A 19,612-nucleotide genomic window follows, 5' to 3' on the forward strand; every position below is an offset into this window, starting at 1 on the left:
GACAGAAATAAGGAATGGGAATTTAAAAGCCATTTTGGGGCTTTTCTTCAGCTTGTCCCGTTACAAACAGCAGCAACAGCAGCAACAACAGTATTATCAGTCTCTGGTGGAGCTCCAGCAGCAGGTTGCCCAACAGTCTTTGGGAGCAAGTTCAAGTAGTCAACAGAAGTCACAAGAAATGCAGTCCAGGTAGGTTCTTTTCCTTGTAGTAAAGAAATGTGATGGTGGAAGGAATTGCATATTCTTACTAGTTAACTGGACTGGGTTTGACTGAAAAATCAAATGAACTAATTAACAGAATTATCTGGATGAATATAGAACCATAAATAGATATCCAAGGCATTAGGTAAGTGACAGATTGATACTTCTCAACAGCAGTAGTGTTGTGTGATTTGATTTGTTTTTTTAAAAAAGATGTTTAGCAGGTTCATCGATTTTCTGATGTCAGTATTAAAAATCCTTGGACTAATCAAATCTACAATTTATATCCTGAACTAGACCAGTATAGTTACTTAAATTATAATGATATAACTCCTGAACTAAAGGCTTCATAAATATAGTGGATTTTTTTTCAAATCCTGAAATACTTGCAAAAAGTACTATTTTAATAGTGATTACTTCACATTGTTGTGTTCTGATTGATATGTAGTAGTAACTATAGTGCTCCTATTTACTCTTCTAAGTTACAGTTTATTTACTTCTAAGTTAAACTTTATACAAACTATATTCTTAAACATTACTTTTCTTTATGACTTTACCTTTCCTGATTCTATTATTTAAACGCCTTAATATTTCTTTCGAATATAATTAATTGACACCTAAATTCTAAGGAAAACCTATCAGGCATGCAAACTGTTTTAGTGTGATTGGGAAGATCTAACACACACAAAAAGAGTAAACTCGTAAATTCATTAATAAACAAAACTGTCATTATTTAAAACTGAAAACTATGTATCCTCACTCCTACAACCAAATTGAGTCCATAACACTGGAAAGAAGACTGACATAAAATTGCTACAATGTCAGGTAAATACAGTTCAATAATCACCACGACAAGTAATAATAAATGAGAACAATAACAATGTAATAAGACAAAGCACATAAGTTTGTTTACACATCCCACATGAAAATCATTACAGATAAGTTAATATTCGTGATGAATGAGTAAGTAACAAATATCTAAACACCTAACACAGATTCCGGGGATTATGCATAGGAGGCGAGTGAAACTCAGGAGCATACATTGAGTTTTCAACTAATACCATAACATGATTACAAGTACATTTGGATATTGAGCATTACTAGGATACATAACTATATTTACTTCCACCACTTTCACCTTTCCTAACTAGCTGACCCCAGCATGTGCAGATTGGCAACATCACTTCTTCCACACTGATCCTCAACATAGGCATCTCACAGGTTACTGTATTAAGCCCACTCCTGTACTCCTTGTTCACCTCAGATTGTATGGGTAGACAGAGTTCCAGCTCCATCATTCAGTTTGCTGATGACACCACCATAATAGACTGAAGTCCCCAACAATGTTGAGACAACTTATAGAATAAAGGTCAAGTTGTTGATACAGTTGATGCCTAGACAGATAACACTCTATTAATGTCAGTAAAACCAAGGAGCTGGTTATAGGCATTGGAAAGAAAAGACCAACTTCCACTTGCTTTGGTGACACAGTGTCAACAGCATTCACTTTTATCTTGTCACCATCACTGATGATCTAAAGGGGACACATAAAATCTTGTTAGTTAATGCTTTCAATAATGATTACCAAATATCTTTGCCTCCTAAAGTCAGTCCATATTCACTTTGTGAGATTTCTGAACCCTTTTGAGACCCTACCCAAGGGGAAGACACACAGCAGCTCGATTGCCTCTTTTGAGACCCTCCCAATGGGATAACACGCAGAAACACGACTGCCGTGTCTGTTGAGTGTTGCTTATCTGTCTCCAAGGCAACCGCAGATTCATAGTGCCACATAAACAACTGCAAGCTGACCGTGGCCATGCGTAAAGTACCAGTTGCCCAATGGGTGATGCAGAGAACATGATAACTTGGCCACTGACTTGGCCCCGACCCTGTCTGTTTGCTGTGTCTGTGTATAGTAGAATGGTTGATCCCGCTACAATAGATAACCTTGCTGTTCCTGTTTACTGAGACTTGGCCTCGTCTTTGGGGTGCAAGACACCGACTCATGAGTCACAACTTATTATGTAACATTCTGGTATGGCAGCTGCTCAGCTCAAGATTACAAAGCACTACTGAGGGTGATAAATATGGTACTGAATACTGCTGGTATACAGCTCCCTTCTATTTAGGACATACAGTACATAAATGAAGCTGCCTTCAAAGCAGACTTCCACCATCCTACAGTGTCACTTTTATTTATTTTCCATTCTGGGTAAACAGTACAGGACCCTAATGTTTCACACCAAAAGTTTCAGTTATTATCATCATGTCTGAAGGTCACATAAACACTGTTCACCCCCACCAAACTCAGAATATATGTACTAATGGGAAAATAAGGTATTTTAATAATTAAAACAAAGGTGACAAGATGAAGACATAACAAAACAGTCAAAGTAATCAATACACCAGTTAAAAAGTATTTAACATTGGGTCATCCTTAATTTAATATAAAGTTCCTACACCTCCTCTTTATGAAGAAAGCATACCAACCTTTGTTCTGACTGAGGAACCATCGAGTTGTAGTGACTCTTCTTCAGACTCCACGAGAAAAAAGTAAGAAGCCTCTTTTTTTTAATGCATGGCATAAAATGGTCTTATGCCGCTGTAATATGAACTCTAAGCATTTCGATAACAGACCGAAAGTCTGACCAAGTCCAGAGGCCATCTTGCCAGAGCTGCCACAAGCTGCAGCTTCCTCACCTCACAGGATTGTCCATCTAGACTAAAATTCCCAGGCAGTCCTGAAGTAGTTTGTAATATAGCAGCATACAAAGGTATTAGCAATGTTCTACCTAAAAAGACTGGCTGGTTAATCAGGCTAGTTCCTCATCCTATATTCCTTACAATATTATCCCATCTTGGCAATGACATGTCTTGCATGAGGCTTCAATATCCCAACAAGGTAACACACACACACTGGCATCCCAAAGGTGGGATAAGAATCTATGCTGCTGCTTCATAGTTCCTTTTGCAGAGTTAATGTGTTCTACTTGTGCTGGTGTAGGCTTTCCTGCGGTATTTTTCTCCAACATCAGAAAGACAAGTGCATTAAGTTAACTGGCAATTCTAAACTGGTACTGTGGGAGTTTTACTGTGGGTGTGTGGGCCCTGTGATGACCTTGCATCACATCCAAGTTTGATTCGTACCTTGTTCTTGACACTACTGTAATAGACTCTGGCCTCCCATGACTCTGAAGTGAATTAACCAGGTTATAGAATGTCATGCTGTTTTTTCAGAAGGTACTAATAAGACTTTCTTATGTAAATGTGGTAATAAGTGTGACTGTTGAACCTTAAAAGACTTTACAAGCAAGTGGAGCCAGAATGGCAGAGATTGTGAGGGAGATTTGTGCTTAGTGTAATTTTAGTACAAGACATGTGGTTACACTTTCGGGGTAAGGCAACCACAATGTATTTGTCAGAGTTGTGTCCAAGTAACACACATCCTTAATCTTTTCATTCAGTCTCCAACACACGTATTTCATGTTAGGAGCTGTAGACACGGGTCAATCCTGCCTTAGAATTTGGACAATAAAATAATCCTTTTAGAAGCATACATTGATGGAAACATCTGAAGCAAGCATTTACAAAGAAATCAACATGTTATTATGATTTTAAAATATAGCACTGGCAATGCAACTGAATATAATGAATGCCCATATTTTAAGTACTTTGATAGTTTTAAGATTACTTAATAATTGAGTCATGCCTATAAAAAATAATTATAATGTATTTCATTCTGACTACTCATGGTTTTAAAAATACTCCAGCTATTTACATTAAGACAGAAGCAACGTTCTTTAAATTGCCCTCTTTTAGGAGTAGCTTTGTGTCTCTAATGGAGTGCAGACAAATCTCTGACACATACGATCACTCATTCGCATGCATGTGTAACTACAATATAGCAGTTGTCTGTTTTTATAAATAGATTTCCTGACTACAGTGAAATTCTCACTTGCATGTGATAATCAACATGCAATACATCAGCACTGTCCAGAGCAGGATTAGTGAGTAGAACTACATTGCCTGGAAACTTCTGTGTGTTTTACTTTAACATTTCTGAGCATATTTGTCAATAAGAGACAAATAGAATAAGAGCATTTTAGTAATAAACATTCGAGTGTACGTCTCTTGTGCTTTTTGGCATTACACCTTTTATAATAAAATTTAATAGTCATCTGTGGTGTTTAGTATTTACACATTTTATGATTCTTTTCCTACTATCTCAGACTTAAATTTGCCTCTGGACAACTAAACTGAATAGAATTTAGTTTGGCAGTACAGTTGAATAATGTTTACCTGTTTATTTTTGCAAACATAATTTGTTTATGGTGCATTTCTTTTTTTCATATTAAATGTGCAGTTTTTGTTTAGGATGGACTTAATAAAATGAATTGAACTGAACCTTTCCAAAAGGGGTTATCATTCTGGTCAGCTTGAGAATTCAGTACCAAAAAGCATTTCACATAAAATTTTAGAGAAGAGCCAAGCAAAATGACACCTTTTATTGGCTAACTAAAAAGATTACAATATGCAAGCTTTCGAGGCAACTCGGGCCCCTTCTTCACACAAGATGTAATACAGAAACTGAAGTTTCCTGTGTTTATATCCACACAATAGGACAAGAAACAACAATACTTAATATTTTAGTATATCTAAAGTCTGTACATCAATCCATCATTTGGCAGAGTGCATCCCAACAGCATCGGGAATAAGATTGGAAAAAAGCTCAGGGCACAGTTCACATACAAGCTCTCATTTATAAAGAGCCAGTTTAGAGGTGTCATTTAATCTAACCCACAAGTGTTTCAGATATAAGAAGAACATGCAAAGTCCAGTCGTGCACTGCCTAGGCCAGCTTTTGAACTCTAACCACTATGCCACCTTAAGCACTGTTAAAAATGGAAGTGTTTGATCTAGTTTCCATGAAGCACTATCTGAAGCCCTTTCACTCCCGCATTTTAGCACATACATGAGGTTTGCTTCCTTCTTAAATGTTTTCATTTTGAGCAATCAGTGAGACAGAGTTGACTGAAACAAAGTAGTTGGGAAATAACTTGTTTCTTCTGCACAAAACTATAAATGTTTCTCCTCAAGTCCACTTTAACTTAGCTAAACCTTTTATTCACACATGCTGTCCACTTAGTATTTGGCTAGCGTCTTGTATGTTTATATATTATCCACCCAGAATTGCTTCACAGAGCAAAAAAGAACATACAAAAAGAAATAATACATTTCACTAAGTTTGGAAAAACTAGACAATGTGCATTCTGCAACTATAAATTTGAAAATGTGTTTTAAGTATAATTTCAGCTATTCTTTCAGGACCTCAATTGTCAGTTTAACACAAAATAACAACCCATTTTTAATCTAATGCAAGTTTATGCAATCATTCTACTTTTTAATCTGAATGCAGTTCTAAATCAGTTTTCAAAAAAGGTAATCGATATACTCTGTGTGTTACCAGTAATGCAGAGTGGCCAGCAGATGTGAAAACAGAAATGTGTCCCACCATGTTTAATGGCCTGGCATTACCAAACAAATGTAACACTTGCACACCATTCCTAGCGAGGTTGTATAGCACAGTTCCATTCTGGGTTTCATATTATGTGAGTGTCTCCTTACTTACACAGCTTCAGCATATTTGTAGTCTGAATGGGATGCCTCTACTGGAACCAGTGCAGCTGCTACATTCTTTATATAACTCAGATTGTGTTTTTTTATTTTTTGTTTCCTTTTGTAGCCAGTGACAGGTGTTAAACATGCTGCTACAGACATTAAAACTGATTGAAAAAGGAGAGAAACATTTCAAACATTTTCTAAAGGAATGTAGCCACATGCCACTGGGAATTCATGAGTATAGTGAAGCCTCTCAAAAGAGATGATGGGTATCAGTCTTTAGAATAGTAAATGTAACTAAAACAACAAATTGTGTTACCCATGAAAGGTGGAGGTCCCCCTTTATCTGTCCAGTACACAAAGCTGTCATTGTCCGATGAATATTGTCCTTGATTTTAGAAACTAGGTTTCTATCCATCCATCCATTATGCAATCTCTTATATCCTAACCACAGGGTCACGGGGGTCAGCTGGAGCCAATCCCAACCAACACAGGGCGCAAGGCAGGAACAAATCCTGGGCAGGGTGCCAGCCCACCACAGGGTACACACACACCCACACACCAAGCACACACTAGGGACAATTTAGAATCGGCAATGCACCTAACTTGCATGTCTTTGGACTGTGGGAGGAAACCGGAGTACCCGGAGGAAAACTAGGTTTCTAGCAATTTTATATTCTTTTGAATTGCTTGAAAGCATCATGGCTAACAAAATAACAACAAAAGAATTCTTCACAAAATACATTCCATTTAGTAAAATCTTTTCCTGATATCTGCTTTTGCTGCATATCTTCTAATTGTTCTGTTTATTCTTCTTTATTGTCTCACTTCTGCTTTTATTCTTGACATTGTTCTAATCATGTTTCCTGTATAAGGCACTTTATGATGTGCATTCTCTTAATAACATTATATAAAAAAAAAACTAATGGCTGATTGTGTGATTGATTGTTTGACTGAAGTCTGTATTCAGTAACTTTACAATATCCAATACCTTTAGACTCTAAAATGAGAAGAAATGCAATTTATTTGACTACTGAAGTTTTGTTGACTAGATGTTTTAATTTAAAGTTCTGAGCTTGCCTTCATTGAAAATGAAGAAAATTTTTTTTTGTGGTATTTTTTCTTTAGTCTGTTCATACTCTCATAAAAATAAAAAGCTGCATTACAATTGTTTGTTGTTTCACAAGAGCACATAAATTATGTTTTTTTAACAAAGCTTAATAATACATTTTTACACAGAGGACGTGTTTTATAGTTACTAACACCTACTCATATCTGTAAGTGAAGAGCTGGCACTGAAGTTCATGGATAGATTGCTGAACTGACTATGAACAGAATCCAGGGCCAAATCCAATGACATTAGACACACGACAGTAACTAACCCCTGATTGCCATTATGGGTTTGAATACTTCTTAACATTATTTACATTATTTTATACATTCACATTATTCTAAGTTGTTGTTATTGATCTTTTTACTATGAAGCTATTTTATTCCACAGTTTCATGGTCACAGCCATTTTGTTTTTGACAGTGGCATATTTGCCACTGTGAATTTTGATATCCCTGTGAAAAACAAGTATAAGATCATGGACATATAGTCCCGTATCCAAGATATTGGATTAAAAAATGGTTTTGAGAAGAGTTATAGAAACTAGTTAGTGAAAAGAATTTTAGTGACATATGTAAATTTTTTTCTTTCTTTTTTTAACTTTGATTTAGGCGGTAATGTTTGGTTTTGCTCACATGCTCTTGTTGTCTTTCTGTTACAATCCTCAGGGTTGTCTTAACAGCATCATAGGCTCTCAGGCAAAGTAGTGCATTTGGGCCCCTGTTTTGATAGCAAAACAGAAATGTGCATAGGCATCAGAAACATAATGGGCCTCCGGCCAGTGCCCATTTTGCCCATATGTTAAGACGGCCCTCTTCTGTTTTTTCAACTCTCCTTTTGCTTGGCCTTTTAAAATTCCTTAATCAATTGTCCCCAATCCATTTTTCACCTATTACTACTGTAATATGAAGCACCAGTCCATCATAGTGCATACTCTCTCAAACTCTTATACTCCCATTCTCCTAGAACTATTTATTGAAGTTAAAAAAAAAAACATGCAAGGTTCTGACTGAAAGGATCAAGATAGGGGAGCTTTTGCTGCAAGAGGTTAGTGTTGTAATCTCAAATATTGGATGCCAGGAGTAGTGTGCCACCATTTAACATGATGTGATAGTAACAGAAATGCTTAGCTAACAACATTGTGGCCACTTGTCACCCAAAAGTTGGCACATCCAAGAAACAAAACGATGATTCAAAAATAAACTTATTTAGAATAAAACATGAACATCACCAGGAGAATCACCAGCTGAGTACAAAATGGAACAAAACTAGTAATTATCCGAATCAAAACTTTGAATTAATACATACACTCTCTGTTAGGTATTTGTTGCTACTTGTTGCTTGAAGATTACTCCACAGTGATACGCGGTAATGAAATGTTCAAATAGGATTGCTTGAAGGGTAATGGATAAATAATGGATGAACGTTTAAAGTGTGGAAAGCGCGTCCACTTTAAAAGCCCAGGTGGCACAATTAAATTGTGTCCCTCATGTGCATGTAATGAAAATGGGGCTAAAGGGAAGCAGGTGGCCACCGCAAAATCTGGTGAAAATAGGGCTTTAAATAGCTCTTAAGCTCCGTCCCATTCTTCTCAGAAAACCTTAGTCTCTGATCTCTGATTGAACAACTTTTGAAAAGAACAACCTAACAACTGTATGTCAAGAAAGAAAAGTCCTGCACAATGCCTCCTTTTCTCACCTTTGTTTCAGTCAGAAATGGCTTAATGCTGTTAGAAGGATAGCCCACTGTGCTATCTATAGCCTTTTAAAGCAATCCGGACAAGTGTATAAAGTCACCTTTCACTCCACTGTCAGAAGTCGACAACTATTATTAGTTGGATCCCACCTCTTCCTCTGCTCTATGCAACTTAAATGAGATCTGCTTAGTAGCATTGCTGGGTCTTATCCTGCTCTTTTAATATCACCAACATGCACCAATGACTACACTATGAATGTTTTAATTTCCAAAAAGAAAAATATGTGAGAAGTTTGACAAAAGAGAAAGGATGATTCAGTCTACTAAGCTCTTTTTTATTAGCTAGTAGCTTAGTAGTCTGAATATCTCATCAAGATTTGGTATTTTTTTAAATGGTCTGCATACTACAGTAATAATAATAATAATAATACATTTTATTTATATGGCTATATTATTATCATCTGTAAATATCATGATGAGAATCATGGGCATTTAAAAAAAAGTGTTGATTTTTAAAAAAACAGACCACATATGTTACATATAAGTGATATCAGAAAAGAATGACATACATAGCCTAATTCTCACATTTTTACAGACAGATAATAGAATGCAAGGAAACATAAGTCTGCAATGCCACCTTGTGATACCCTAAACTAATATTATTTTGAAAATATTTAAACAAACCTGAAAGAGTATAACTGGTATGATTTAAAAGGTGGCAGAAATGCAACAGATGGCGTGTTCAGGGTTTGAGACTTGTACTCATTCGCAGGCTGTAAAGAGTTTTTACACTTTCTCCTGCATGGGTTTTCCTTCAGGCTCTCTGATTTTTTTTTTTTTTTTCCTCCCACACACCCAAGAACAGGCTGGTTAAGATGATTTGGATTTCCATACTGCCCCTGTATACGGTGTGATTTGTGTGTAGGAGTTGACCCTGCAATTGACTAACTTCCAGTCCAGGGCTGTTTCTGGCCTTGTGCCAAGTGTTGCCAGGCCAAGGCACTGTGAGGGAATGGATTTGAGGTTTTTATGTAAAATAAATAAATAAATAAAAATATTGAAGGCAAACGCCACTACCAGATAATTTCTTGAGTCACATGGGCATATTTGGATCATTGACATTTCGTCCACCATGCCTATGAGCCACTTTCTACTTTTTCCACATCAATGTCCAATGGATTAGCAATCATATCCATTCCTGGGGTTTTCTTTCAAAAACATCACTTGTTTGTACTTTCTGCATCTGACAGGCTTTTGAGCAGACTGCAGCCTTGCTGTAATTCATTGACTAAATCAGGATCACAGTGTTTCTTCTGTATACTCTGTTGCTATATTGAAATGCTAGGAAGAAATATTACCATTCCACAGTATTCTGTATATGATGGTAAACATAATGGGGTGAACACCACAAGCATACAGTATGTCCACATGAACCAGTTCCCAAGAACTGCAATCCACTTATCTCCCATGCACCACACATGAGTCCCCAAGTGACTGCTTATATCTCAGGTCATTTCCTAGAATCTTGGAAGGTTGTATTTTCCTCGCTTGAAATTGAAACTTTTCTCTGAGAAATATTTGGAGTTTTTCTCATTGTTATAATTTGGGTTTGCTTAAAATTATTTCTCATTTCCTTGAGCTCTTTGGTTTTTTTTTGGGTTTTTTTTTTGCAACAGGTTTTGGGGTTGTTGAACACAATTTTGGCATCAGTGCTCTGAGTGAAAATGGTTTTCTAATACATCTTTTTCCTACACAATGTTTGGTTTTTTGGGCCTGGCTATTTTGAACATCATTAGCTTTGACATTCCTATGCAACAACCCTCAGAGGTATGCAGTGCTGATATACAGTATAACACTGTTATAGGATAAAATATCATCACAGTGCACTTCACAGTCATCCAGGTCTGCTGATAAACCTAAAAACTTTGTTGCGTGATTCATAGTAAGTGTTTTAGACCCTTTATCTGATTTTTGGCTTACTATTTAGGATCAATGTAAGGGCTCGTTTATACTTAATGCTCAGAACACGTCCTCTAGGCACGCCCTCAGTAATTAACGCGACACGGGCGCGAGTTGCAGTACCAGCAAAAAGTCGGGGCTTAGTGTGATCAAGTCAGAACTGTTTATGTTGACATGTTAACATGTGACAAAAAGCTGCTTTGAGGATTCTTCTGGGATCGATGTGCATGCTTCGATGTTTGATAAATGGTTCAATGTGGTGTCTGTGCTTTTTTTTTTTTTTTTGTGCCTTCACAACAGCATCAGAATGTGCAGAAGCACATTTGAGCCACATAGAAAAAAATTAAGGAAATGGTGAAAAGGTGTATTTTGTGATTAAAGTGGATATTTCGTCTATAATCTGGAAATGTGCACTTTAACCTCGTCGTTTACTTTATCATTAAAGTAGACCATCATAATCGTCATCTTAAAATCGACCCAATTGTTAATCGCTTTGCGCTTCTGGGGCTTCCTCCTGACCTGACAGGAGCAAAGGCCACACAGAACACAATACTTTTATGATATTCCAGCTCTCTGAACATTTAGAATCCTTAGATTTATGCTTGATATCACTTTCATGTATGTATGTTACATTTTGCAGATAAGTCGTTAGCTTCATTTAAGTAATGAATACTGATAATAATTACACATGTTGTGGTGACATGGTCTGCCTTGCAGGGAGTCATGTCCCTGGTGTTCCCTGCCTGGAGTTTGTGTGATTCCCTGGTGGATTTCCACAGTGTGCTCTGGTTTCCTTCTAAAGACATGAAGCTTTGGGGATTTGGTGACGCTAAAATGATGCTAGTGTATTTGTGTGCTTGTGTTCACCTTGCGATGAGCTGATGCCCCATCCAGGGATTGTTTCTGTCTCGTGCCCAATGCTTGCAGGAATGGGTGCATCCCTGGATTGATGGAAAGGTGTCCTCGGAATTTAATGGGTGTTTCAGGTAATTCGCAACATAGCGAAGCTTAACCTGTTCTCACTGTGATGATATCTCACACTGTCACCTGGTGGAATCTTCCAAATTTACATAAAGTACATGCGCAAGTATAAACAGTACAGTGCTTGTGTAGCAGTAGCGTCTACTGGAGCATGCGTCGCATTACATGAAGTATAAACCTGGCCTTGGAATGAACAGATTCTCAGTTATGAGATTTTGGTTTGTAGTTTTTGAAATCTATTCTCCCGGTCATCTTCATTATTTTAAAAATGTACCTTTTCCTTTAGCAGAAATAACACTCATGGCCAGAAATCTACCTTCTGAATTTCAAAAATCCTCATATAGTGTGTTGCCGTAAAGCATATGTAATAACTGTAATGAAAAACATTTTAACAAACTCAAAAGTACAAGTGTGTCCTCTGATTTTCTGTTAATTTTAAAGCATAAAAAGGGTAATGTGTGCTGCTCATATTCAATGATTATTTTTGTCAACACTTGAATAAGACTTTTTTACAGTATGTAAACATTTATGGCCAAAGTAAGCCACTAGAGACCTCAAATATCAGAGGTTTTGTTTACACAGTATTGAAAAGCTGCACCAGTACTTGGGTCTTTGCGATTCATCATATTTTTTTATGAAATATTATGGTTCAGTTAAGTGAACCCTCCGCTTCTCCCTCCTGTTCTGGTGAAAAGCTCTCCCAAAAGTGTCGTTTTTGAGAAGACAATCTTTCTGATGTCATCAGTGAACCTGAACACTGTACTATTTGCAGCACAGTAAAGCTATTCAGAATTTTACACCTTAGAACAACAGAAACATTGGGAGAGTGCCATATCAAGACTAATAGACTTCAGCCACTATATTTCAAATTTTACAAGCAATCATTCATTCAGAATACATTCTTTAATATGAACATCATTACTTAGTGAGTGGTTGATGTTAAATCAACAATATATTGTTTGTGGTTAGCAAATAATCACAATTCTGTTTGCTGAAAACTGCACAATTTATGCACTTCTAACCTTAATGAACCCTTATAACTTTGATTTACTTGCAGGTTCTTGAATTGCTGAGGCTACCTTTCCATCTATTCAATTAAACTAAAAACTACTTCTCAGCTGAATACTGTTCCAGTATTAAATTCCAGTGGTCACCCAGTTCAATATGCATTCTGCCACTCAGTATAAAGGCAAATGTTATAATCAAAGATGAATAAAACTCTTTTTTATTGTAGTTATAGCATATTTTGGGTTTCAGCTACTAAATTTCATACTTTCCTCCATTATTACATAGACAAAGATCATAAATGTATATCTGTTGCTAAACAGTTAAAAGCATATGCAGTAACGGGCCCGGTTACACACAAGACAAGGACAAGAAGATGGATACAAACATTACTGATACAAGTGTAAGTAGCAATGCTAGAGAGAAAACATGGACCTCAGCAAGGATCACTATGCCTTATGAGTATTTATGGAACCCAAGAAGGACCACAAGCAGAGGCACCAAGATTAGTGAATGAAGGTTAAGGAGGAAACTTTAAAGATACAAACAATCTTGACTGATGGAGGATGCTCAGACTTAATGGATAACATGTAATTCTGTCATTTCCGTTTAGGAGAGCAGCTGCCCTGCTACTGCTGTGGAGGTCTGCCCTTGAAAGACTAATTGAAGCCTCAGGAATTTAAGAACTCCAGTAGCTGTTAGACCAGGCATATTTGGTCTGCTAACTCTGGAAGTAGTTCCAGGGCTAGACAGGAAATGGTCCTGAGAGGAAGCTTAAAGCCCCATGTATTCCATCAAGTGTAGAGTCTGACATGAGGAAAAATGACAATAGAGTAGGAAAGGGAGGAGAGGTAAAGGGAGTGTTTTGGTCTTGGGGCATAGTACAACAACATGGCTAGGTGAACAGGCCACTCCTATATGCAGCTAGGCAGAGAAGACCTTTATTAGGAAGGCCCAGAGTGGCTACATGTTGTTTTTTAAAATTCAACTTTTCTGATTAAGACTTTGCATTTTTTGTGTCAGTAATTGCTATGAGATTGTCCCCAGTTGTGCACAGCACACTAGAATAACACAATATGCATATGTACAATATATTTTATGTATATTGAAGGAAATAAGCATTTGCAAAAAAAACTAACCTGTGAAGGAGTTCGCATAGTTCAAAAACATGAGAATTTTCTTTATTCATTTTTTGTTTTGTACACTTCATATAGCGAAACATGACACCGCTACACTAGGTATGCCCTCAGATAAAAATAAAATAAATAAAATGTGACAAAAAACTGAAGAGCTGAATCCTAGCAGAGGAACTGAAACCTGTACAGTTTGGAGCTGTACTCCCTGTTCTTGTTTCAATAATATAAGTTACAAAGAAAAATGTTTTATATCCAAAATTATTCTACATGTGCACCTGCAAGGTCAATAAATCTATTCAGCTTGATTTTCTTACTGAATTTTCCTTTTTTGCTGCAGTCTGACAGCCAGATATGCAACTCAGTCCAGTCACAGTGGAATAGCAGTGAGTCAGAAAAAGAGTACTCGGTAAGTTTGGTGGTCAATTTTTATTTGAGTATCATATTTATTGTAAGAAGTATTCTACAGTTTTATTTTACAAAGTATTAAAACCAAACTGAACAATGAAAAATATTTCAATGGTGTTAGCTCTGTCCAAGTCCAAAAATCCTTCTTTCAAATCCAATACCTGCTTCTTGTTTGTGCCTAGTTTGTATGTTCTTCTGCATGGGTTTTCCTCTGGGTATTCCAGTTTTGCTCCAATATCGCCAAAGATGTTTCCTACCTGGTGGGACAGACATTGCTCTTCAGCTCCCCAAACTGGGTCAGAGGTTGCAGAATGTTATGTTATTAACTACTGGTATAAAAATAGACCCATGTAACATCTACTGAATGTCAATGCTTCCTTCATATGTCGAGCTATAACACTGAATAACCCCTCAGAGTGTAGGCTGATGACTTGGAGTTGGCAACATCCATTATGATGTCTGTCACATAAAATGTAGTATCATTAAATGTTTCTAAACTAATGTTGGATTCAAGAAACTTACTCAGTCACTTACATCTTGAATGATGGCTTCCACCTCTGATTTGGAACAAACAACTAACCGATTTGCAGATGAATACAGTACTAAAAACAATACATTTTATATAATGTTTTCAAAATTGCACTGCCAGAACAGTGGTTGTCAGAGTATATGTAATCATTGCTTACAATAGCTGGCTACCCCAATTGCCTGTTACTGTCTCTTGAATGGTATAGCTATACAGTGAGGTTGTCCCATTACCTACCCAAGATCTATTTTTTTTAATGCCATTTTTAAACTGGGCAATTCCTGACCACACACAGCTACCATCTTGTTTGAAGGCCTAAGACATATCTCTGACTTGCAGAATCCTTTAGCTTGAGCATGATAAAAGAAAATCTGTAGAGCCTTCTGGAATGAATACTATTTGATGCCACAGTCCTACTGGAGATGCCATGGTGTGCCATGTTTGTTGGGATATACCAAAGAATGCTATTTGATGTGTGTATAACTCCATGCCACAATGACAATATTAAACAGAGGGGTTATACGAATGACTAGTATGTGTACCCCCATTCTGGTCTAATACAGTGCTACATTACTCTGGTCTTTAATATTTATCTGTTGCCTGTTGTGTTAGGCAACTTATATGCAAACATCCAGGTTTAATTATTTGTCATAAACATAATATTTCATCTGCCCTTTCAGTTCTTTTTAAGCCCACTTAATCCTTTTCTCAGAGCCTTTGAGGGCCTTAGCCTATCCTTAAGCAATATCAAGGCAAGCAGCAACCCTCAATAGAAAACCAGTCCAACCCAACACTCGCTCACATTGAGATAATTCAGAGTCTTCAGTTAATACAATGCCTGACAAGAAAACTAGAGTATAGAAAGAGAAAATTCACCTCACAGACACAGGGTAACAAATAGACTCCAGGCAGTGAATGGACCAGTGACTGGAGCGTTGGGGAATCCGCTCTCTCCAGTGAACCACTGTATATTGCAGAATATATTGCAGAATATCCAACTCTTTCTCTCACTACAAATCTGATTGTAAATTTGCCCACACTGTATATTAGGATTTTATTGTTTTTATTTATATCTTCTATGTACCCATGAGGTGCTTTCTATAGGAAGGACAATTTCATGCAAGTTAAAGATGCGCAAAATACAGCTGAATAAGAAACCACAATATTATAAAGAAAGTTTTGCTTGAAACTACGATGAGACATACAGAATGATGTTTAGAAATCAACTGGCAAATTATGCATACATTTTTTAGATGATTTGCTTGAGAGCAGGTCCCTTTAAACTAAGCAGGCATACTTGGCTGGAATATACTTGTTTTTCAGACGTTATAGAGTTGGTGTTTGGCTTGGAAATGCCTTTTTGTGTTTACTTTTTAGTATTGACTGATAGTGGACTGGGTTCTTTTTTTTATAAATATAGCCAGTAAACATCCTATCCCAGTTATTTGGGTTGCATCACCTCTGTCAACTGAGTTTTATGTTAGATTGATTTGAGTGTACTATGGCAGACTCACAATGTTTGGTAGTAGATGTAATTATTCTATGTGGAGTTTGCTTGATTTTCGCATGTTGTTCGAGATTCCTTCTTCAACTTTAATTTTCCTTCCAAGCAATAATACAGATCCTTAGATTTACCAGTATATTTACATTTGTGTGAGTATGTGTATGAATGCTACTAAGAACTAGAGTTCCACCCATGGATTCTCCTACTTTCTACCCAAAACTGGAAAAAGCCAGACAGAAGTGAGCTCAGAAGATGGAAGGATGTTAATGGAAGGCCACTGTTCACTGGTGAAGAATTAGTATGGTCAAGGTATTGTAAGAAAGAGTGCTTCATTACTAATGTTAAGGAATCATTCTCCTAGGCAGGTTGTGGTCCCAACACCTTGTGATATATGGCCGGCAATTTATCCCGGCCAATACCCCCAAGCCACCAGATGGAGCCCTCCCTGCAACATGGAGGTGCCTCGAATTCCAGCAGGGCCTCATGGACCTTTGAGTTTTAATGCACAGCCCTGCTGGATACAATGGGGGCCACCAAGGGACGCTGCAGGGAGGCTCAGAGACTTATATCGTCCATATAGCCCAGAAGTACTTCCCATTCACGGGGACAGAGGAGATGACGTACTTCTGAGTTAAAGAGGAGAAGGAATTTCCAGGTCAAGGACTATAAAGGGTTATGGGAAACCCCAGAGAGTTGAGCTGAGTTGGGAGGAAGAGTGACAATGCGTCTCGGAGTGGAGGATTGTATTTGATTATTGATTGTTTATTGTGTAGTAGAGATGGAGGTGCTTTGCATTTTATTATTGTAAAAATAAAATTATTGGGACTTTTATCTGGTGTCGGCATCTGGTCTGAGGGTTCAAGGAGCAACAGCAATCCCTATCTGTCACAACCTTTGTTTGGAATTAACTCTTCTTATTGTTTCTCAAGAATCATGTAACAGAGAAAGGAAGAGATTACTCTCTCAAGGTACTCAGTACACAGAATGTTTCTGGAAATGAGAAAATGTTGGTGTAAACCCTACTACTGAATTAACATTTGAGAAAATTACTTGTACTTGAAAGTACAATATGTAGTTTGCAGTGGTGCACCATTAAAGGGTTTTTGCAATTAAAAGTTGTTGTATGATATATTTGCACATGCCTTTCGCCATAATTATCAGAGCCACCAATTTATGAATATTTGGTGGAATGAGATTTTAGATACTTATTTTCTGCTATTGCTGACTGGAGCTGCCATCTAATTATTTTGTTTTACTATAAATAAAAAGTAGTTGGTACCCAATTAGGACCTCACTGGTAGAAGAGCAATCCTTCACTTTGAGATCCCTAGTGCAGCAATTATAAAAAATAAAAACAGACTTAACAAATGAAAGAATAAACTGATAATTGTTGGGGAGTATGAGCTTAGCGGGTTTTGAGAATAATATGTTTTACATTTCCCAGTGTTTTTTTTTTATCATAAAACTAGAATTTACTGTCACATCCAAGTAAAATGTCAATTCTTCATCCCCCCCACTTCACCCCTTATTCACATTCTTATGGAAAATCAACAATTTAGTGTGTTAGGATATTTATCTTGACAGTCCAGGGCAGCTGTTCAGGTGGATTCCATATTAAGCATTGTTAACCCTGAAATATGAGTAGAACTTTAGTGGAATCCTTCAGAAAACATGAAACTTTGAGTCATCAAAACTCAAGGTGATTGCGGAAAATAGATTGCCATTTAATAGAGAGAAGAAGATTGAAAGTCAATGGGCAGCAGCTCTTCCGGTACCTTAGAGGCTGAAAAAATGTTCAGCTTCATAGTCTGCTGGTTAGAAGAATGAATTTAAATCCTGATGCTTAAACACTGAAACTGACGCTGATTGTCTGCTTCACCTTGAGAAACTCATTTTAAGATTAGGTGATTTATTGTGTAAATGTCAGGATGTCAAATGGTATTATATTATTTACTACCTGTGGGTGGTTCTCAGTTCCAACTTTAGTTCTAAAGGCCTACCATTATTTAGTGCTTTTTTTTTTGTAAGTGAGTTTGCATGTGTGCATGATTGTGCTGTGCTGAACAGTATCCCTGTATTTAGGGGTGGTTCTTGCCATGAGCATGTTTTTATCAAGATGGACTCTTGCACCTGTGAACGGGAACTGGATTAAGCAAATCTGGAGATGGACATATAGGGACATATTATACAGTAGTGGTGACAGGTGATAAACATTTGGGCAGGGGTGTAGCTTTTGGGGGGCAAACTAAAGCAGCACTTTTTATATTCTATCTATCTATCTATCTATCTATCTATCTATCTATCTATCTATCTATCTATCTATCTATCTATCTATCTATCTATCTATCTATCTATCTATCTATCTATCTATCTATCTATCTATCCCACATGCTCGCAAGGTCCTCATCATTGTGTCAGTGCACATCTTGGCCTGTCCAGTACCTGATGCACAGGACAAAGCTAGCTTAATATATATTGTACCCTTTCCACCATTCTGCCCAATCTGATGCCTGCTTTCCCATTTCTACTGTGCTCCAAAACTTAAGTCTGTGACTTCCACACGTCCCCCCGTTCTTCCCATAACTTGCCCTATAGATGTGGAAAGGAACAGGTGCACTTGCTGCCCAAAGCTTATGCTACACCCCTCTCTTAATTGTCAAATCCTCTGCCAAACTGCCTGGTTCCCCATTCTGCCATTCTTCCAATAATGTAGACTTCTGTCTGTCCTATAACACATCTATAGTATAAATCCAATCCAAATCTTAATCTGCCTGTGCTAATAGAGTGCTCAATCCTTGGCCATTTCCACTGTATTCCATAAATCCACATCATTAGTTTCCCAAGTCTTGTATCATTTACCACATCCACAGAGTCATCCATCCATCCATTTTCCAACCCGCTGAATCCGAACACAGGGTCACGGGGATCTGCTGGAGCCAATCCCAGCCAACACAGGGCACAAGGCAGGAACCAATCCCGGGCAGGGTGCCAACCCACCGCAGGACACACACAAACACACCCACACACCAAGCACACACTAGGGCCAATTTAGAATTGCCAATCCACCTAACCTGCATGTTTTTGGACTGTGGGAGGAAACCGGAGTGCCCGGAGAAAACCCACGAAGACACGGGGAGAACATGCAAACTCCACGCAGGGAGGACCCGGGAAGCGAACCTAGGTCTCCTAACTCCTAATTTAATTCTATGCTCACTGCCAGTCTGTCCAGTCCTACAAAGGTTTCCCAGGCTTACCTCACCTAAGCACAAATTTACATGGTATGATCCACAGAACCCCACATCTTAAAACATAACTCTTGTACTACCCCCACTGGACAAGTCCAACATTCGTAAATCTTATTGTGCCTTTACATTCAGGACACCTAGAGTTGAACATAAATTTTGCCCTTCTTTCCTTCAGGCCTAAAATTTCTAAATTAATATATGGTTAAATGTAGTCATTTCCCTA

At 37.5% G+C, this 19,612-nt stretch overlaps 1 protein-coding gene across 8 annotated transcripts in view; it reads left to right on the top strand.

Moving 5' to 3' along the window:
- The window catches only part of nav3 (neuron navigator 3), a 544,841-nt gene that overhangs the window by 239,627 nt on the left and 285,602 nt on the right, over positions 1 to 19,612 (top strand). For 7 of the 8 annotated variants that reach the window (XM_039761717.1, XM_039761722.1, XM_039761719.1 and 4 more), the window contains exons 5-6: positions 6 to 189; positions 14,047 to 14,115. In XM_039761717.1, coding sequence (XP_039617651.1) covers positions 6 to 189; positions 14,047 to 14,115 — 253 coding nt within the window. The remainder of the gene's footprint in view (positions 1 to 5; positions 190 to 14,046; positions 14,116 to 19,612) is intronic. The other variant, XM_039761721.1, reaches the window with a different exon arrangement.

This window comes from Polypterus senegalus, chromosome 8 (genome assembly GCF_016835505.1).
Source record: "Polypterus senegalus isolate Bchr_013 chromosome 8, ASM1683550v1, whole genome shotgun sequence".
Taxonomy (NCBI): Eukaryota; Metazoa; Chordata; class Cladistia; order Polypteriformes; family Polypteridae; genus Polypterus; species Polypterus senegalus.